At 51.5% G+C, this 21,141-nt stretch overlaps 3 protein-coding genes across 5 annotated transcripts in view; 2 read left to right on the top strand and 1 right to left on the bottom strand.

The window, feature by feature from the left end:
• Nucleotides 1–3,242, top strand: part of GIT1 (GIT ArfGAP 1) — a 49,817-nt gene extending 46,575 nt beyond the window's left edge. Inside the window, exons 20-21 of one of the 2 annotated variants that reach the window (XM_055001367.1) lie at nucleotides 169–235; nucleotides 2,252–3,242. In XM_055001367.1, the coding sequence (XP_054857342.1) occupies nucleotides 169–235; nucleotides 2,252–2,464 (280 nt within the window). In that variant the 3' untranslated portion in view covers nucleotides 2,465–3,242. The remainder of the gene's footprint in view (nucleotides 1–168; nucleotides 236–2,251) is intronic. The other variant, XM_055001366.1, reaches the window with a different exon arrangement.
• Nucleotides 3,243–4,782: 1,540 nt separating this feature from the next.
• Nucleotides 4,783–13,425, bottom strand: TP53I13 (tumor protein p53 inducible protein 13). Of its 2 annotated transcripts, XM_055001369.1 has the most exons (9): nucleotides 13,258–13,425; nucleotides 12,612–12,686; nucleotides 9,431–9,466; nucleotides 8,953–9,008; nucleotides 8,554–8,632; nucleotides 7,439–7,567; nucleotides 7,117–7,314; nucleotides 5,794–6,349; nucleotides 4,783–5,061 (listed from the first exon to the last, which is right to left on the bottom strand). In XM_055001369.1, exons 1-9 carry the CDS (start codon nucleotides 13,327–13,329, stop codon nucleotides 4,952–4,954), a joined length of 1,311 nt encoding a protein of 436 aa, XP_054857344.1. In that variant the 5' UTR covers nucleotides 13,330–13,425; the 3' UTR covers nucleotides 4,783–4,951. The 2 variants fall into 2 exon arrangements, with proteins under 2 accessions (XP_054857344.1, XP_054857345.1); XM_055001370.1 differs by lacking the exons at nucleotides 9,431–9,466; nucleotides 12,612–12,686; nucleotides 13,258–13,425 and adding an exon at nucleotides 9,356–9,426.
• A 130-nt stretch (nucleotides 13,426–13,555) lies between these two features.
• On the top strand, nucleotides 13,556–19,706 carry ABHD15 (abhydrolase domain containing 15). Its single transcript, XM_055001368.1, has 3 exons — nucleotides 13,556–14,525; nucleotides 15,103–16,678; nucleotides 17,854–19,706. The coding sequence occupies exons 2-3, from the start codon at nucleotides 15,840–15,842 to the stop codon at nucleotides 18,389–18,391; spliced, it is 1,377 nt and encodes a 458-aa protein (XP_054857343.1). The 5' UTR covers nucleotides 13,556–14,525; nucleotides 15,103–15,839; the 3' UTR covers nucleotides 18,392–19,706.
• The last annotated feature ends 1,435 nt before the right edge of the window (nucleotides 19,707–21,141 follow it).

The following is a 21,141-nucleotide window of genomic DNA, read 5'->3' as shown; positions in this document are numbered from 1 at the left end:
CCCAAATGGGCTTCCGAAGGTCTAACTTCAACTTGGGAAGTGCTGGGGGGGGAGGGAAGAGGGGGGTGCCTTGTTGCCTTCAATGGCATGAGGGTCTCTGCCTCCGTGGAAGGGCTTCTGCCCCCTCCTGCTTTGCCGCAGACTCTCATTCTATCTCTCTGACCCCAGCAGCTTCGTCCCCTGTTCGGAGAAAATCCACACGGCCGTCACGGAGATGGCATCGCTTTTTCCTAAGGTAGGAGAGGGGAAGGTGTTTGGTTTGTAGGGGCCAAATGTCTTCGGTGTAGGGTGGGATCCTGCCTCGGCTCAGCTGTCCATTTGGAGCTTCCCTCAGTCATTCAGACCGGTGCTTCCCGACCTTTGTGGTACGGTAGCCCACAAGTCCAAATTTACTACATATGGGGACCTATCTAGGGCTGGTCCAAGAGACTGAGAAGGCACTGGGGGGGTGAGGGTGGGGAAGCGCCAAGTGGAGGAGTTTGCGGGAAGATGGCAGATGTCTGCAAAGAGGTGGGTGGCAAGTGGCTCAGTGCAGTACATCTTCCACAGCAGTGAAGCGCCGCAGGGGGCTTAGCAAGAAGTTGGGTTGCTGAAGAAGCATCACCAAGACAGAGCCTGTGCTTGCACACGTCTTTCTCTTCTCCTTTTGCTTTTCCCTGTGCTGGAGAGCTCCCATCTGCTGCCCAGCCCCCTCTTCTTCCAGCTACTACTGTAAAATGACTCGTTGCTGGACAACTTTTCCTCCCTCATTCGTGTAGCAAAAGGGGAGGGCGAGGAGAGAATGTGAGAAATCTGGAAAGGAAGAAGAGGAAAGAAAGAGAAGGTGCAGTGGGCAGGAGCCACCGTTAACGATGGTTGGCGTGTGACCCACTTGCAGGAGCTGCCGTTAGAGATGTGACCAACTTTTGGAGGCTTCGTGACCACTTTGGGGTCCCAGCCCAGAGGCTGGGAACCCGTTTCCGGACTACATCTTAGCCTAGAGGAAGAGCTGCTTAGGTTGGAGAGGGAGGATTCTAGGACTGGAGGAAGGCTGCCAACTTGGACTGGCATGCTAAGATCAAGCGTGATGGTGGTAGAGGGTGCCGTCAAGTCATAGCTGGCTTATGATGACCCCCGGTGGGGTTTTCACGGCAAGAGACTAACAGAGGTGGTTTGCCATTGCCTGCCTCTGTAGGGCTAGTCTTCGTTGGAGGTCTCCCGTCCAATTAGTAACCAGGGCTGATCCTGCTTAGCTTCTGAGATCTGATGAGATCAGGCTCACCTGGGCTATCCAGGTTAGGTCAGGATCAAGCATGGAAGGTGTATAAATACACCCCAGCCCCTCAAACAGGGCCTTGTGGGGTTGAAAGATGCCTCTATGGGTCTCGGCCACTCGGGTCTGGGGGGGGGGGGGCGGAGGAGATTCTTTTTGCATATTTGGGCTATCTGTTGATTCCTACTTCACTGTGCATTGGGCGATCAAAGAGCAGGTGGGTTTCTTTTGACTCTCAAGTGCGGTCATAGCAAGCTGCACTGTGGGAAGCCACTGATACAGAGTAGACATATGGAACCTGTTAGGTAAGGTTTGAGGTTGTGCATGCTGAGGATCGAGCCCAGCCGGCACCCAGAGCCATCCATTTTCTCTTAAACTACATCTGAATCCAGGTTGCTTGTTCAGAGTCAGGATTTTGATTTTTAAAACCGCAACTCTGAAGTGGCAATGCATTTATTGGCCATAGCCGGAAGAATTACTAACACCGGGGAGAGGATTTTTGCAGATCTAGGGGAGGTGTGGCCTTCTGTCCTCGGCTGGTGCTGGGGAGGAATAAGCATGCCCAAGGCTGGCTTCTTTTAGGGCTGTTGACGGTGCTGTCCGTTTTCATACGGGTTTAAAATGTGTGACCGAGTTACTGGCAGGGCTTTGATTTCTCAGTTTCATGCATATTTCTTAAAACTTTCCCCTGGCCACCCACACACTCCTTATCTTATTGTAAAAGTGAACTTTTCTGGTATATGCCATGAATTGCCTCTTTGTCTCTGCATGTGTCAGTTTCTCTAATTGGGAGTGACAGAGTTGCAACAGTGTGCTCTGAGGATAGATCTCAGGAATGATCCTGATGCCTATGCATACAATGCCATGACCTGCCCTTAGTGGAAGCCAATCCAGAACGATACATCATGCAGAGATGCAGTGGAGAGCCTCCTCGGCAGACCATCATTTATCAGAGGCGTTGGGGAAAGTCCCCTTGCTTGACCTGATCTTTCTTTGCAGAAGCCAGCTCTGGAGACAGTGCGCAGCTCCTTGCGCCTCCTCAATGCAAGTGCGTACCGGCTGCAGAGCGAGTGTCGCAAGACTGTGCCCCCAGAGCCTGGGGCCCCAGTGGACTACCAGCTCTTGACACAGCAGGTCATCCAGTGTGCCTATGACATTGCCAAGGCAGCCAAGCAATTGGTCACCATCACAACCCGCGAGAAGAAGCAGTAAACGGGGCGTCTGTCTTTCCTTGACCCTGTGGCCACTCGCAAGTGTCATGTGCCAGCCCAGCTCTGGCAAAAAGCTGGAGAATTAACTGCACTTCGAGACTGTAAATAAGTGGGAACTGGACGCCCCCCCCCCACCAAGGGAGCACGGAGTGGTGTTGGTTGCCCTGTGCGGTGAGGAAGAAGTTGTCATGTAAATACTCCATCTCCCCCCCCTTAAGTGGAACCCCCCCTGGGGGGAATTGAAGCCTAGCCCCCGCCTGCTCTTTTTCCCCCAACCCCCTTATATATAGTGCGTAGAACTGTATGTATCTGTCCCCTCCCCCAATCCGTGTGTGTGCCCACATATTTTATATATATAAAATATGTGTGTATATAGATCTCTCGCTATAGAAACATCAAACTGTATTTATCTCATGGACCCCCTCCCCCCAAATAGTGTTAACACTGGAATAGCAACCTCTGGGTGCTGCAGCAATCAGATAAGCCCCCCCCCCCCCGTTCTTCCCTCTGGGATTGGATGCTCTCATCAGCATGGGGCGGGGTCTGCTTTCAGCATGGGGCACACGCACACCTTGGCTGGCACTACAGGCAGCCCCATTCCACCCCCTACCCCCAAGCTCTTAAGGGCGATGGCAGATGCCCACTGGTTAAACACGGTGGGGCGTGGGGGGGCCTTTTGTGCCCAGCCGAAATGAGAAGCGGCTGCAGCAGCATCTGAGAAACTGTGCTGGAATCTTGTTTGTTCTGTAAATTTGTATCAAATAAAGATGTGAACCTGGGGTCTTGTGCTCTTTCCAATGCTTGAAACGCAAAGCGCTGGCCTGGGGGGTGGGGGGTGACGCTGCTGAGCCCTCCTCAAGTCAGGTGAAGGCTTCAGTGTTGGGAGATGCCAGGAGGGGGGGGGCAGGATCCCTCTTAGAAGGGAACACTTGTATGCTTTGGGGGGCTGCTAGATTTCTTGTCCCTGTCACTTTGCCTTGAAAATCTCCATTTTCTTTGCTTTTCTCCCCATGTGAATTACTTCCCCATGCATGGGCGCCTGATACGGTTAGAGCAAAAGATACAAATTTTGCTGATTATTATATATGTTATTAATAATTAGTGTTCAAAGTGCTTTGAACACTAATTATTAATTATATAATCATCTGCAAAATTTGTATCTAGTGGGAGAACTTTTGTCCTAGCTGTTTAGCATCTTCTCCTTGAGCTTGTTTGGAGGTTCGAGCAGGGGAGCGCAGCTGTCGTATACCCTTGACCGAAGAACAGTACACTCCTGTCTGGGATGGTCGTCCTCTTCCACCGAGTGCGCAGCTTCGCGAGGGACGCACATGGAGCAGTGAGGGAGGAAGGGGACACCTGCCTAGCTAGCCAGATCAGCCGAATCAACCCTGGCGATCAATGGGGTGACAGATGTCGCAGCCAGATCGCCCTCTCTCTTTTTATGTAGATAGGAACTGTGGTTTGTATATGTGATCTTTTTCTTGCTGGTCACTTGACAGTAATAAATCTGAATCTGAAGCATCTTCTCCCTTGGGATAGGGCTGCCAGCCTCCAGGTGGTGGCTGGAGATCTCCCGGAATTACAACTGATCTCCAGGTGACGGAGATCAGTTCCCCTGGACAAAATGGCTGCTTTGGACGGTGGACTTTATGGCATTACACCACTCTGAGGCTCCTCCCCCCCCTCAAACCCCACTCTCTCCAGGCCCCACCTCCAAAATCTCCACAAATTGCCCAACCTGTGGACCTGGCAACCGTCGCACCTGAAGCAGCAGTGCAGAGGAGGTATCAACACCCCCAAAATCGTTTCCATCTTCACAGCTATGAAGAGATGATTGAAAAGAGGAGGAGGAAATCTCACGAGCAGACTGAGGTGGGGGAGGGACAGAAGAGACTGCAGGTTTGCAAAACCAGAACCAAGCGTTCAAGGGCTGGTGCAAGTCTACGTGGCTTGCATAATTTACCCAAACAATTTTTAAGGCCCCCCTCGCCAACACATTCTTGGTTGTGCTTCTGCACCTTCCCCACTCCAATCTGCTAGTTGGGTGATGCATGACAGTTTGGTGTAGTGGTTAAGAGCAATGGGACTCTAATCTGGAGAGCCGGGTTTGATTCCCCACTCCTCCACTTGAAGCCAGCTGGGTGGCCTTGGGCTAGTCACAGCTCTCTCAGAGCTCTCGCAGCCCCACCCACCTCACAGGGTGTTTGTTGTTGTGAGGATAATAACATACTTTGTAAACTGCTCTGAGTGGGTGTTAAATCATCCTGAAGGGCGGTATATAAATCAAATGTTGTTATTAAATGTTATTAATCCTAGATGTTGGTAGGAAATATATATTTTATTTAGTAAGAAAATCAAAAAGTAGTCCAGGCAAGGAGCCAGCTCCTTCCAAGGCCGAAATGGTGTGCGGGTTGTGCTGACCTGCACCCCTCTCCCCCCAACCCGAGATCCCTCCGGCCAAAAGCTCCTCCCAGGAGGTGTCCAGGCCCTACTCAGAGCTGTCGCTGGATGTAGTCTGTAGAAGCGCCCTGTGCTGCTGCAGCCGGGGTCTTTTTTTGCGCCTGCTCTGGGCTGACAGAATCCGGCGTTTGATGACCGCTGCAAAGAGAGAAGGGGGGGGGGAACGTTAGCCACAAAGTCTTTATCCGGGTTGCAGCTTCCCTCCAGTTTTGCCCTCGTTGGGGAGACCCCCCCTGCCCCCCTCTTTTTGCACACTCCATGCTTGCCAAAAAAACATTCAACATGACCACAATGAGATGCAAGCCCCTTGAGTTTTCTGTGGTCGAGTGTCTAACAGCGGCTACTAGCCATGGTGACTAGAGGGAACCCCTGTGTTGAGAGACAGTAAACCTCTGCATGACGCCAGTGCCTGGAGGAAACTTCAGGGGAAGTTCTTGGCCTTCATGCCTTGCTGTTGGTCCTCTGGAGTAACTACCTGGCCATCGTATGAGACAGGATGCTGATCCAGCAGGGCTCTATTTACATTCTTATTTTGGTGCGCCAGAATATCTGGCCGCAGCCCACACGCCCATGTATTCCTGCTTCCAGCAGTGGCCAGTCAGCCTCTTCTGCAGCACTCACCAGCAGGGCAGGAAGGAGAAGGACATCCTATTTTGCTTCTCCCTGGCATGCAGTATTCAGAGTAGACTGCCTTTGAACTAGGAGCTTCTTTTTTGGCTATAACTACTGTTGATTATACCTATCCTCACTGAATGGGTAATACTCCTTACATCATCTAGTGGTGGCGAGTTCCACAGCTTAGTCATGCACACATTGCTCCAGCTATGTTTTGTGTCCGTCAGGCCCACGTGCCCTCCTGGCTTTACTCACTGGCCACTGTGTCGTGCCCGTCTTCAGCACTCATTGTCCAGTAGAGAGAGTGGCTGCGGCGGCAATTCCGGTGCAGCCGGGTGTACAACACAGCCAGCGTCAGCATGATCAGCAAGAAAGTGAGAGCGCTGGCAGCCCAAGCGGCTTCTTCAGTGCGAGGTGTGCGCACATGCTTGCCCACCTCCTCAGCCTTTGCTTTCAGCGGCTGGCCTGGGGCTTGGTGGTGGTCTCCATCGGCACATGGACATGTCAGTTTCAGAGCCGTTCCCCTTGCAGTCTGGCCAATTGTAACTGAAGGTCTGGTACCCAGCTGGGCCAGAATACTCATTTGGGAACTTCCATTAGCCACCACTGGCTCAAGAACGTCTTTCCTTTTGGCCTGCAACTTAGAAGAAGCAGAAGGCAGGGCTATGATTTTGTCTCGGCTATGCCTAGCTACTGCCAAATTCCGCTCACGGGAGCCATGAGGGTGGTGCTCTGTGCCCTGCCTGTCTGATGCCTGCAGCGCTCGGCGTCTCCTGTTGGTATCCAAGTGGCAGAGAAGCTTCTGCAAGACCTGGGGGCACAAAGGAGGAAGTGACAGAAAATGTGAGCATCATTGCCACCCCTCCCCTACAGAAGGAGGGCTGCCGATGGCTTCCTTCTATTGGGAACAAATAACGAAAAAATCCAGTAGGAGATACAGAGTTCAATGCAATGGTTAATGTTGTTAAAATGGAAATGTGGGTGGTGGTTGCATCATAAGGGTTTCAGGGTGGTGTGTCTGCAGTTTGGAGCCCTTGGAGAAATTACGTACTCAAAACATTTCTAATCCCACTGTCCGTTTTAAGACTCAATGTGGCTAGCAGTGCAGAGCTGCGCAGACGAATATCGGCCAGTGACCAAGATCAAAAGAAAACAACAAAAGACCCTTTGCAATGAGGTGCAACCCTTCGCTGAAATGGAGCTCTCAGTATTGAAGGCTGTCAAAATTCCGAGGCGAGGGTCCGAAGCCCACTGACCTCAAAATATGAGTACTAAGCCACACACACTGGAAGGGCTTAGAGGGCGGGCATAGTGCAGGAAAAACAATACATACACAACAGCAAAGAGTCCAGCACCTTTTAAGACTAACCAACTGCATCTGACAAAGAGAGCTGTGGTTCTCGAAAGCTTATGCTACAATACAGTTGGTTAGTCTTAGAGGTGCTACTGGACTCTTTATTGTTTTGCTACTACTCCTCTGAATATATACACATTTTACACAGGCCAGGCTATGGTTTCTTAGGGCACAAGTATGCCTCGCACCATTGCAAGGCTGGCAGCTCCCCCCCCCCACCTTACCTGCATACGATGTGCTGGGCACACATCTCTGCCCACAGCACGTACTGCTGGGCGCGTCATCCAATGACGATACCTCCTGCCTGCCCAGGGATTGCCTCTCCTCTTTGGGGCAGCATGTCTCTTCAGCCATGCCACAGCTTGGGTCAACTCCACCTTTGCCATCTGCAGGGTGGCACCCCATGCCACCAGGGCCAGGGGCTAGGAAATGAGATGCAATCAAGATAGTGGCAATGCCGCCACCTCTCCCCACCCCTGCCAGAACTGTGAGTGTCACACACGCCTGTGTGAAAGCAGGCTGGCGGCCCCGGCACTCAACACTCACCCATTCTTGCGTGAGGCCACCGTATGGGGTGAGGATGTAATCAGGCAGGCAGGCTCGGGCGAGCAGGGTCAGCTGGCCCCGCAGGGAGGGGTGAGCACAGGGGTGGTAGAGGAAGGCGACCCCACCTTGCTGCACAGAGAGAACCAGAATCTTATTTTTATATTGTGCTTTCTGCATGAATGATGTAATCTACACCTTTGGGGGGGGGGGTTGGGGACTCTTGAATCTGTGGGTGCACTTTTGGGAAGCAAGTGCTGCAGAGTTGGGCGGAGGGGGGAGGCTCCTAGCCTGGCACACAAATCTGCATTTGCATGCTGTGTCTGGCAGCAGGAAGGCAAGCATGGGCCCCCACCCTAAAGCAGCCTCATTGGAGCAGAGGCCTTTGTCCATTTGCTGAGTCAAGGCTGTACCGAGCTCCTGACACCATTTCTTAAAATATCTGATTCATTGTTTCCCAATCTTTCCCCCCCACCATGGAGAAATGAAATCCTGCCCTCAGGTCACAGTTGTGGCAACTCCTAGTGGGGTTTTCATTGCAAGAGACCATCAGAGGTGGTTTGCCATTGCCTGCCTCTGCAACCCTGGTCTTCGTTGAAGATCTCCCATCCAATTACTTAACCAAGGCCAACCCTGCTTAGCTTCTTAGATCGGATGAAATCAGGCTGTCCTGGGCTATCCAGGTCAGGGCCTTTTCCAAGGAGAGACCCCTCAATTTTCAAATCCCAAGGAACCCCTGCCTATGAAAAGGTTTACAGGCCAGAAAAAGTTGATCGCAGGAAGCGCAATTCAGTTACCCCTAAACTATTGTCATTTGTATTGTCAATGCTTTGTAAACACTACAAAACGAACACAGACACAATGCAACTAAAAATAACCTTTGCAACCGTGATGTTTCAAAGAATATCTGGAATTGTTTGTAATATTTCAAAAGTTTATTTCGCGACTTCTTACAGAATCCCTGATAATGTCCTGCGGAACTCCAGGTTTCCACAGAACCCCAGTAGGGAAATGCTGATCTAACCGAATGAGAAGTTCTGTACAACTTTTAAAACTTCTACTGGGTGGGGCGGGGGGGCACCAAAGCTCCTGTTCCCTGACTGATCTCTTGCTCTTACCTTCAGGTTGTGCAGCCAGCGCTGGGGCGGGCAGTACCGGTACTCTCCTGCTGCTACACCAAATGGCCTGTGTGGCCCACTGTGGGGAAGCAAAACTCAGCTCTGTGGGGCTCTCTGGGCAGGGGGCCACATTCCCCCCTCCCCGTGCTGTTGTTACAACTGTTGGGTCTGTTCCCCAAAGGACAGAGGATGCAGGCCTGGCTGGCCAAATGTCCCTCGAACTGGACCGCCTTGAGGAGGGCAACAGAGGGAGGCTTTCAGGAAGTGCTCGGCACAAGTGAGAAACTCACTGGCTCCTTCAGCACGGCACGCTGATCCCTAAGCCACAGAATTAAGGTCTCAGCTGGTGATTGCATCTGTTGGGCCCCTGCTGTGTAAGGGACTTGGCCCCACACGTACCTGTGAGGGATGCTCTGATTATAGACTATTTTGGCGTCCACTACAATCTTGCTGTCCTGGTATGGCAAGAGAAGGAAGTAGTTAGCAAGGATGTACCTTTTTGACTTGACCCTCCTCAATTATATACCGCATCTTCCCAATTTATTTGGCCGTCCAGATTAACACTGCCCTCCTAAGATAGTGTGCCTTCCCTGATTACTTTTAAAACTTTGTAAAAGTTGGTCTCCCCCCTCCCAAGCACACTCAGGCGAGATTCTCCCAACTGCTGTAGGTAGCCAACCAGCTGCCACCTTCAATGACGGCAGAAGAACTGAGAAGACGGATGCCTGATTGACCCTTGCTAGATTCAAGTTATTAACAAAACTCATTCAGATGATTGCTCTTGTGTGTTGCCTCGAGTTACCTTCATAAGCCCTCACCACCCAATGGCTGGCTGGGGTGTCCTTACAACAGACACCAGACCTTTCCTACCTCTCACCTCTGCCTGGTAGGTCTTGGACAGCACCCGGCATACCTGTGGACAATCCAAAAGAAAGCAGCGTTAGGACCCATTATTCCCAGTCCACTAATACTAATTCTTAAAATTTAATTTTTTAAAAAAAACTTCCAACTCATCCAACTTAGTAGTAATTGGATACATTTAAACGTATCTGCATGTTACTTTAAGCCGAGTGTCGGATTCCTTCTGATCCACTGAGTCCAATAAAACTTTAGACTTGTTACAAGAAAGGTGCCAATGAGGAATCACAGGAGGTGATGCACAATTTGGAAGTTTCTATTCACAGGGCTCTATAGGCACCTGGGGCCCCAAACAGGCAAATTGCATCGCCTCCTTTTTTCTTTTACCCAACTCTCGGCTGCTCTCAATATTCAGCACCTGTTGGAAGATGCTTGCTCTCCTTAAGTCATTTTTTCTTTTTCTGCATACCTGGTGTGTCCCTTGTGAATGCGTGTGCTGATCAATTCTGCTGCTTTTGTGGTCATAGTATGGTGGTTATTAACGAACGTTAAAAGCTGCCACTTGCTGCAGCCATACCTGAGTGATCTTGAAATAAACAAATTGCCCTCTGCTCGCTTAGCTTAGGAGTGCAGAAGAAAGGATGTATTGCTACACAGTCAATAGTACTGGCTCCTTAGCAGATAGGAACAGGGCTTTTTTTCAGCTGGAACGCAAGTTCCGGCACCTCTTGAAAATGGTCACACAGCTGGTGGCCCCGCCCCCTGATCTCCAGACAGATCAGGGGGCGGGGCCACCAGCCGTGTGACCATTTTCACCAAGGGCGATTTAAACTTTTAAAAACTCCTCCCCTTGTTCCAGCTGACCCAAAGTGACGTCATTGTGCGGTCCCGAGTTCCACCACTGAGTTCCACCACCTCTTTCCCCAGAAAAAAAGCCCTGGATAGGAACATAAATGTACCAGCAGAGACATCAACATTTGTGCCACGGAGGGTATGCAATTGATAGAGAGAGAACAATTCTAATAAACCTGGCTTATTTATAACCAGATCCTGTGATGACTGGGCCAGGAAATGAGGGTGTTCAGCAACCCGGTCATTGACATGGACCAAGAAATCAGAGAGGCCGGGTCCTATTCTAGCATTAAAGTCTCCACTTAAGTTAGAGTGGGGGGACCATACAACTAAAGTGTGGAGGGTGGCAGACACAGCAGCCCAGAAGTTTTGCATACACTGAGGTTTCAGGCAGAATATAGACATGGATGCAAAGGAGAGCGTGATCGCTGCTGATTTGGGCTTTTGCTTGACTTGGGGAGGGCAACATTCAGCACAACACTTAGCGAGGTGATTCCACAGTTCCTTGCAGCCCTCACAATAATTGTGGGCTTGTATCAGTTCCACCACTGACATTTTTACATGCACTTGCAAATTGTTTTGCTTATATATATATTAAACATGCAATAAGCATGTGCAAGCCAAGCTTTGCACGAACACCTTTTTACGAAGGGAGCCCGCCCTCCAGAGCTCCACTTCCCTTTTGTGTACACAGAGAGTCGCCATCCACCCAGATGTCTCAGGTGTAAGTAGTTCTCAAAAAGAGAAAGGGACGTGGGCCTTGCAATTCTCCAGGCGGCATTTCTGCTGCTAGGCAAGCCAACGAACTGCACCATGCAAATGGCTAAGGGGGAGGGGGGACATATGTGTCATCCCCCAAGACAAGCTCTGAGCTGGCAAGCCCTGCCCGCAGAGCCCAGGCTTGATGCCCGCTGTGTGTGCCTGCAAATCTCCAAAGCAAGGAGAGAGGCTGTTTTGGGAAAGTCTGAGGATCAACCGGAACTGCCACCTGGGCAGTTTCTTATTGGCTCAGAGCTAGAAGGGAGGAGTCTGTGGCTTTCAGGGGAACCAATAGAAGTCGAGGCATTCATGACTATTTGAGAGTCTTAAAGGAGAAGGAGCCACAACCGTGGAGAGGAATGTCTGGCCCGGATGGCCTCAGTTAGTAAAGGGAGAGGGGCTGAAGCACTAAAAGGAAAAAAAGGCCACACAGCTAGGCCTCATGCCAGCTGGGGCACAGAGCCCCTGTGACCTGGACGGGGCCACGTCTCAACTTAGCCAAGTTGCTAAAGTGTGTGGGCTCCCTCGAATTCACAAAAACTCCCCTAAGCTCACTTGGGGCGGTCCATTTTGGGTCCTTTTGGGCTCTGGTGCCCAAGCCATCATATGCCAAAGTAAAATCCCTTGGGGGAGGGGGGCGATAAGCTGGCAGGCAGACTCGATGGATTGCAAAGCTGCATTAGTCTGTTACAGCAAACTAAAAGTCCAGAGGCACTTTTAAAAGATTTCTTTCAGGATGAGCTTTCCTGAGCCACACAGCCCAGTTTGTCAGTAGTAGAAAAGAGTAAGAGACCAGTAGCACCTGTAAGACTAACAAAACGTATTGTAGGGTATAAGCTTTCGTGAGACATACAGCTCACAGATACCTGAAGAAGTGAGCTGTATGTCTCATGGAAGCTCATACCCTACAATACATTTTGTTAGTCTTATAGGTGCTACTGGTCTCTTGCTCTTTTCGACTATTCCAGACAGACTAACACAGCTTCCCATCTTGATCTATCTCCATGGAAAGCACCACATTAGAGTTCGTCAGGCACAGCTGACTTCCTCAGACTACTTTCAGGTGCTGGCCTGAAGCTGAATAACCAGGTTTGAGTCCAGAAGCACTTCAAAGGCCAACAAGATTTCCAAGGTATAAGCTTTAGAGAATCTGAGCTCCCTTTCTCGGACATAATTGACAATGGACGCTTGACTCTGTAAAGCTTATACCCTGGAAATCTTATTGGCCTTTAAGGTGCTACTGGACTTGAACCTTGCTCTTCCTCAGAACCTCTGGGTCTCACAGTCAGCTACAGGGTGGGCAGAGATGGCCATCTGCGTTGCAAAAGTGCAGAGTGAGTGGCTCTTTGGGGTGCAGAATCCAGCTTCTCTGAGAAGCCTGGCTTTCCCTTAAGTGCAATATAAGCTGTCCAGCAGAATGGCCAAGGAAGCAAAATAATTGCACAGGCTACGACAGCATGCAAGGTGGCAGTGCCTGCAAGCGCTAGCATTCAGCTTTTTGTGATGCAAAATCTGAACCCTTTCAACAGACTGGGGTTTTTTTTTAAAGCCTGGGGAAGAGCTCTGGATCCGTCCCCTTCGAGCACTACCTGCTGGGGGATGGGCCAGGACCTGCCAAGGCAGCGGTAGTGCGCTTCAGGGGGAAGGTCTTGCTGGAAGCTGGGCTGCAAGGAAGGAAAAGGAAGGAAAAGGAGAGTCAGCGCGAGCCCTCCGCCCCGGTCTCCCCGCCCCCGAAGGCCGGCTTGGGAGATGCGCCCGGCCCGGCAGGGCTCTTCTGCTCCAAGCCTCTGCGCCTCTTTTCTCGTACGGTCGCTGGGGGCGAAGTGCAAGCCCGCGGCTCCTCTTGCCTTCAGCCCCGGGACAGCTTGCTCGGCCCGGGCTGTGCCCCAGTTGCCGGTGGCGGTACCAAGAGCGAGCGAGAGCTGAGCCCCCTTCGCGGGAGCCGAGCGCACGGGCGGAGCGGGGAGGCGCGTCCTCCGGCTGCAGGCCCAGCGGAGGCGTCGTCTCCTTCCCGGCCTGCTTCAGACCTCCGGGCCGTCCGCGCCTCCTGCCCCTTCCCGCCGGGGCGGCCCGGCTCGGAGAGGCGTCGGAAGGGCTTCGGCGGGCCCCCTCTCGGCGCGGCCTGGCGGGCGCCCTTCGCAGGGCCCGCGGCGGCCTCGCCCTCCCTCCATCCCCGCGCACCGCCCGCCGGCAGACGCCGAGGGCAGCGCCGGACGCGGGACGCGCTCGCCTCACCTCCGCGGCCGCCCCGCGCCCGGCCAGGCTGAGCAGGAGGAGCAGGAGCGGCGGCGGCGGCGGCTCCCCCATCCGGACCGCCCGGCCTCTCCGGTCCTGGGCCGCGCTGGGCTGGCCCCGGCCAGCGGCAACGCCTCCGCCTGCCGCGGCGAGGGCGGGAAGGAGGGCGCGCGGGGGGCCGCCCTTTGGCACCGCCGAGCCTCCGAGGCCTCGCCGCCCCTGCCGAGCCTTCTCGCCGGGCGGAAGGCGGCGGGGAGCCCTAAGAGCAGGGCTGCGGAGCCAGGCCTCCTTCCTTCCTTCCTTCCCTCCATGGATAGCCCGCCATCCCCACAGGCAGGCTCAGGGCGGGTTACAACAACAATAAAATACACAACAGAGAGAATAAATTTGACAATAAAACGTATCTAAAAATCTAAAACATCAATGAAATAGTACAAGCTCACTGCAGCCCCCTGGGAGTCCCATCTGAGGCCTCAGCTGGGGAGAGGGAGGCGGGTCACTCTGCTCTTGCGTTGCCAACTCGAGGTTGGGAAATCCCTGGAGATTTGGGGAGGGACTTCAGCGGGGTATAATGCCACAGAGCCCACCCTCCTCCAACGCAGCCGTTTTCTCCAGGGGAACTGATCCCTGTCACCTGGAGCTAAATTGTAATTCCGGGAGATCTCCAGAGGAGGATTGGCAACCCTAGCACTTGCCCTGATGCCCTTCCCTGTTCTCAGCTGCTTGGGTGGGTTTGGGGTCATTTGCGTTCTGTTCATCCCGGGCTCCATTCTCAGCCTCCTGGTGTTGTGATGGGTATATAACCACCCCTACCAACAGGCTACGCTGCTGCGCGTCTGGTGTTGAGTTGGTTCAAGGTGGGTGTGGAGGGGTGGGCTGTTCAACTGTTTTCAGATCTGTGCTGGCGACCACCTGGAAACCTTTTATTTAAGCTGGTTCCTTCTGCATGTGTGTCACAATATGAAACTGGGAAATGGGAAATACGTATGGCCCTTTGGGCACTTATAATAGAGTTGTTTATTGGTTGGTAATTGTTGTTTCTTCCCGTGAGGGTTCTCTTTAGTTTCACAATATGAAACTGGGCATCTGCAGTGTGGACAGAAGGACTCGCCCCACTCTGCAGTGGCTGGAAAGGCTGTCGAGGCTTCCAGGGGCCAGTTGAAGCTTCAGCACACTGCTGGTTCGAATCCCCCTCCTGCCGTGAGCTCAGCAGGTGGCCTTGGGTCAGCCACTCCTCTCAGCCCCAGCTCCCCAGCTGCATTGTGGAGGTAATAATAACACTGACTTTGTTCACTGCTCTGAGTAGGGCACTAATATGTCTAGAACGGCCACATATAAGCACAGTTATTAAGTCTCAAAGAGGCCTAGAGCCCCTGACCATGTGGTGGGGGCTGCAGAGCTGCTGCCACCCTGTCCCGGTTTGGCTTCAAGATGGCCCCCAAGCTGTTTGGCGTAGTGGGCTTCCTCGCTGGATTTAAGCCTTGTTAAATCATTTGTGAGATCATGGCCTTCAAGTACCTTGTGAATACAGCGTTTCTGCAAGCCAGGGCACACATTTTCCTGAATTACAATTGGGTGTGTATTTTACTCTTGCCCCTTCTAAGGTTTATTTTACTGTAAGAGAGAATATTGACCAGTGCAGGAAACTGGTCACAAGCCTCAGTCTCAGCATGAGTCCCTGCTCTGAGCAGGTTTTCCAACTGGCAGGAGGTCAGCCCAGAGGAGAGACTCTTGCAGAGACAGAGGTGCCATTGTATCTGCTGGGGAGGGACGCTGTGAGTTCACAAGAACCTTTTAACTATTTAACTACCGTGTTTTTCACCTGCCCCCCCCTCCTCCCCACAGGTCTCTCCTGGGACTGACTGCTGTGACAATTTCAGCTTCTTCCCAAAGATAAAACCAGAGTCCAGTGGCACTTTAAGAACGAACAAAATGTATCCCAGCGGAAGCTTTTCTGAGTCAGCGCTCTGTTCCTCAGCTGCATCTGCCTAATGGATGCGCAAATGCATCTGAACTTTGACCGCCTTGAACCACATGGAAAGGGGAGGACATAATTGTTATAATAAATACATTCTTCTGGCATGAATGCTGGACTTCTGTTACATTCTGCACTACAGCCTAACACGGCTACCCCTAACGTGGCCGTAGATGCTTCCCTAGTGCGTGCATCTGCGTCCAGCTGTTCCTCCAAACAGGAATGGGGGCCAAGCAAAGCATGAACACAAGCAGAGAGGACGGTTTCATCCAGATTTTGTATGCGCATATGAGATCCCAGACTGGATAGTCACACCCTGAGCAGCTGCCTGTTCCCATAGGATGGGAGGGGCAAAAATTAAAGCCTCTGATGGAACACAGGAAAATGAGAGAGAGAGAGCGCTCTCCACTGCAAACTCCCATCTGCAGGAGGGCAAATGGCTTTGGAAACAGAAGGGTTAAACCCATGTGAGACCCCCCCCCCTCCCAGCAACACAGAGACAAATAAATTATTTGCTAAGTAACCAAGCACAGGGCAGGGCTGGCATATAGTATTAGCTGTGGGGCCCTCCGTCTCGGCTGCTGCAGCGGCCACACAAGCTAGCAGGATGGCAGTTTGGATGGTGGGACTCGTGTTCCTTGGCCTGCTGGTCTGGTGGTTTGGGAGACGTAGACGCATCGTTTGCAGCCAGGGACTGAGGAAGTGGGTCTTGGAGGAGGAAACAGAGGAACGCAGTCTAAGGGGGAAAGGCGCAGCAAGGTCTCAAGTCTGGGACTGCCAACTGATCTGCAAGCCCTCTGCTCTAGCCCGGGCTTTGCTCAGGAATCTCTGCAAGTCTGCTGACCCGAAGGCCTTGCCATGGTCCTGGAAGATGTGGCCGTACTTGCAGACTGTCAAGCAGCTTCTGTGGCCCCCGGACCACCCGCTGGAGTTTGCCAGAGACTACCTCCAAGTGGCAGACAATGGCATCGTTGCCTTGGACTGGGTCGTAGGGCTGCAGAACAGAAGCGGGAAAGGGCCTGGGGCAGCAGAGGCCGCCGTGCTCCTGGTGGTGCCCAATGCCGCAGGCAAGATCACTCGAAACGTCTGCCAGCTGTGCCAGTTGGCCCTCGAGGCAGGCTACTACCCAGTTATCTTCAATCGCCGTGGGCACAATGGCTGCCCGCTGACTAGCGTGAGGCTGCAGTCCTTTGGGGACCCATCAGATCTGAAAGAAGCAGTGATGTACATCCGCTTTCGGCATCCAACAGCCGTGCTCTTTGCTGTGAGCGAGGGCTCCGGCTCCGGCCTGCTGCTCTCCCATCTAGGCGAATGCGGTTCGTCCTGTGATCTCAGTGGAGTGGCTTGCATCTCCCCCTTGCTCAAGTGCCAGGACTGGTTTGAAGCTGGCAGCCCTTGGTTGTGTGAATGGAGCCTTCTCCTGTACCAGAAGAGAGTCATCAGCAGGTGGGTGCTCCCAGAAGCCCCCTTTGTGTAATTATCCCACAGGCCTAAAGTCGCAGCTGCTGTCTCCCCCTTCGCCCAGTACACAAACACTGCTCAATGCATAGATTATAGCTGGGGTTGTATGCATTTTGTGCTTAAAACAGATCAGGATAAAAATTATGCAGCAAGTTAACCCAAATCTTGCTGGAACTGATATGCATGATGCAAATTGTCCTTTTGCGCTTCCTTTGCATGATTTAATTTTGGTGAAGGGGCATGATGGGACCTTGCAGGGCATTAAAAATCTTGCAACAGAACTAGAAACTTGCATTGCTTTAAAACAAAACCTCCAGCCAGTAGAACATTCTGCTATGTTTCTGCTCAGGGGTGTGCGAAATGGTGGCAAGTACACAGCCCTGATTGTAGCCTGCCCCATAAGCCCCGCGTGGCACTTTGCTTTGTACATTTCACTCCCGCTTTCTCTCTGCCTGCTTTAGTTTATGGCCTAAAGCCCTCTTTTCATCAAAGATCTGGTGCCACCACCAGACCCGTATGTCCCAGGCTGGCCTCAAGGAGGAGCAGAACAGAAAGAGCAGTGGCAAGTAGGAGGTCCCCTGACTTGGATAGCCCGTGAGAGCCTGATGTTGTCAGATCTCAGAAGCTAAGCAGGGTCGGCCTTGGTTAGTAAATGGATGGGAGACTTCCAACAAAGACCAGGGTTGCAGAGGCAGGCAATGGCAAACCACCTCTGTAAGTCTCTTGCCATGAAACCCCCACTGGGTGGGGGGGTTCTCCATAAGTCAGCTATGACTTGAGGGTACTCTCCTCCACCACCAAGTAGGTAGGCAGCCAAGCTCTCTCTCATGCAATCAGGAGAGACGCATGAACAAAGGCCTGCCTTACTGCAGTGAAGCAGCAAAAGTTGAAAAGGACTGGGGAGGGGGGCAGTAAGCCCTTCTCCATCCTGCCCCAACTTCAGTCTACAAGCTGAGCTGATGTCCTTAGAGTGGCCCATTCTCCAAAAGGAAGCAGGAAGAGACATAGCAAATCAGTCAGCAACTGCTTGTGTGAGCCTTGAAGCTACTACTTGAGCTGGCTCTACAGCCACACTCCTTTGTCCTCAATCCTGCCACCCCACCGCCCGCTAACTTCTCCTCCATTGACCCAGCATGGTCCTTCTTGTGCCTTGTTTCTAGGTATGCCAAGGCCTTGCAGGAGGTCGTGGAGATGGAAAGTGTGCTCGGGAGCCGCTCGCTGCGGGAGTTCGAAGAAGCCCTCTTCTGCCACAGGAAGGGCCAGGCCATGACGTGGGAAGCTTATTGGGGCTGCAACGAGCCCCTGCGGGATGCCGATGAAGTGGCTGTGCCAGTGCTTTGCATCTGCAGTGCAGATGACCCCGTCCGAGGGCCTCCTGGTAGGACCCTCCCATGGGAACTCTTCCATACCAACCCTCATTTCTTCCTGCTCTTGACACCCCATGGAGGACATTGTGGCTTCCTCCAGAAGAGCCCTTCATCATCCTCTGCCTCTTGGGGGAACATGGTGGCTCTGGAGTATCTGGGGGTTTTGGACAAGTTCTTCCACACAGAGGAGGCAACGAGAGAGAGGCCACGTCCGGGGCGCTCAGTCATCTTGCATCATTGCTCTCAGGGCATTTTTCAAAGTAGAGAAGGGGTGCCAGCTACCCTCGATTTCCAGGAGACCTTCACCTGGCAAAGGTCATACACTCGCTGATGGTTGGCAGAAATGCTACAGGTGGCAAGGACTGGAAGGGGGGGGGGCAATTCATCACTTGAGCACTTAGGTGGAGAGTCTCAGATTTGATTGCCAGCAGCTCCTCTGAAAATCATCCTAGATTTTAGGGCCTTGGAGAGTTGCTGCCAATTGGGCTAGACACTACTGGCCTGAATGAAGTCTGACTTCAGGTAGCCCACCTGGTAGACTATCTCCAGCCATTTTAAGAGCCGTTGTGAAGCCATTTTATTTGCCAGGACATTTTATGGGATATAGGAAGAATACATCTTTTTGGAGGGGCAGGGAAGTTACCTGGGTTTTTATTCTGTGAGTTTTAAATTGCACTTTCTAAGACACCATGAAGAAAGGCAGGATATGCATATTTTAATAAGTAAGATGTTCATTCCCACAGCAATGGAAAAGATACAAATTTACCATACTCGGAAAAGCAAATCAGGAAATCAAGTTGTTTCAGCCTACGGAGGCCACTTCCTCGAGGCACTTAGATCATGTGAACATTTGAAACAAAAGCCAAACATGATCTTGCTGGCCTAGACCAGAAAGTCCAGCTCCACTCCTTAGAGCCGATTCTCACACTCACTCACTCACTCACTCACACCCAGCCAGCCCTTTCAAAGACCCATGTCAACATCTCCCTGCTGTCTATAAGTCCACCTCTTACTGTGGTCTCCTGGCTGCTCCCGTCTTTGCCAAAGGGGCGTGCAGTCATTTGGCATCCACGGCCTCAGCCCTCTTTGGAGTAAAACTACCATAAATTCTGCCAGGTATCACTGCAAGGTTTGCAAAATATGAGCAAGTCGGTTAATGATAGGACATTCTGGAGGTCTTTCATTCATAAGGTCGCCGTAGGTCAGAGAGGACTTGATGGCGCATAACACACATCGTTACATGCTTTCCTCCTACAGTCCTCCTGACTGGATTGCATGGGTGCCGTGAGACAGGGAGGCAGTTGCAGACCCAGTGCTCTTCCTAGTCATCTGGTCTGACCAATTTGCCGACCCTTGAGGGCTTACTGGGAATAAGGGATTTTCCAAATGTGGCACTTCAGTCTTCACCCACGGTGGGGGCAGCTGTGCCTCAACAGGCCACCCCCCCATTTCAAAAGGTAATCGAAGCAAAGCTGTCCCCTTCTACCTTGTAGCGCAACTAAAACAGACGACACCATGTACTAAAATTACTTTATTACAGCTCATTTGTTTTAAACATCTCCTTTGCTATGATACAAAGGATTACTTACAAACAAAATATTACATAGGACCCTCTTTATTTCCCAAGAACTTAGTAACAGCTTTAAATGCACAATCTATACAATTGATACAGGTTATTATATATGAGCTATTACGTATGTCTGAACCAGAAGAATACCAGAATACTGACGAGAATATTGTACAACAGAAGCCCAACCGTACGGTGCTTGTGGAAAATGCACCCACATAGCAGTGAGGAGCAGGGGAGGGAATGAAGAGAAGCAGCTCTTCTACCACACTAGCTGCTGTCAGGGGGTCCTGCTTTTAGACCTGCTTGTTAGGAAGGCCGCTTCTTAAGAACTTCCAAACCCATTTCCCCAAAGGAGAAACCAGCATGTGCGCTTGCAACTCCCTTGATAAATCTCATAGCTGATTTGCCAATGCGGACAATCAACCCACTGCCAAAGAAGATTTTGGGGAAAGATGGGCACGAAGAGCGTGGACAGGGAAATGAGCTCTAGTTTAATGTAATTTCAAAGCCATCTCAGTCTGGCTCCTTTTTTCCACCGGACCAGCCAGGATTTGAATCACCTTCTTTGCAGTTTAGACTGCAAAGGCTGTTTCACAGGCTGTACAAGGAGCCTGTGCTTTGGACTTCAGTGCTTTGTTACTTTTCAGAAATCTGAGTAGAGGACCAGGACATGAAACCTCTGGAAAAGTGTCCCCTTAGGTGGATCAGAATGTTTGAGAACACTCCGTTGCACAAAGCTCTGTAAATCAGCTAGAAGACACATTGCAGGGGGAGGGAAGTTACGTAGAGCTCTTTTTACTTTCAGTACTCAGCTCCCCCCCTCCCCCCCCCCAAATCAAGGGTGATTTCAAATTCCCTGGAAGTGGTTGCATTGTCCCAAGGCAGGTATAGAGCTAAAATATGGTGAAAGGGCTACCACGCCACGTCCAGGGGGGGGGGGCAGCTACAAGCATGCCTCCCCTCCCCTGCAACCCACTGGCAATGTTTCTTAGTTGCTTTTTTCTCCCAATCAACTGACAGTTTATGCACTTTTATAGTTGACCATCAAAAAGACATTTTTGTAATAAACCTCAAACAAGAAACAAAAAGATCTTGAAAGGGAGGATTTTTTTAAAAGTCATGTCAAAATTTTAGCATATACAACCTTTGTGCAAAATGTGGGAGAGAAAATCAGATCCACACTAGAAAGCCAAGGAGGGGGGAGGTTAATTATACAAAATTAATAAATAGAACATCCAGCTGGCTGGCAGAGTAAGTCAACCCGGCTTACAAAAAATTATTATACATTCAAGATGCTCTTTTACCCCAGGAGGGATAAACTTACATTGAAGTTGTGTTAAGTATCGTTTGTTAGAAATCAAGTGTCATTTTCTTCTTAAAATAATCTTCACAATACAAGCAAGCTTATTTTTTTTATGCCAAATATACACTATTCACATTTCACACGCTTGACTGAAAGGCCTTAAATTTGAGAAGAAGATACTCAGGACATCACTTGCCTTGATCATTAA

Source organism: Eublepharis macularius, chromosome 17, assembly GCF_028583425.1.
Source record: "Eublepharis macularius isolate TG4126 chromosome 17, MPM_Emac_v1.0, whole genome shotgun sequence".
In the NCBI taxonomy this organism is placed as follows: domain Eukaryota; kingdom Metazoa; phylum Chordata; class Lepidosauria; order Squamata; family Eublepharidae; genus Eublepharis; species Eublepharis macularius.
The sequence above is the reverse complement of the archived record's forward strand: the minus strand, read 5'-3'. Positions and strand labels throughout refer to the sequence as shown.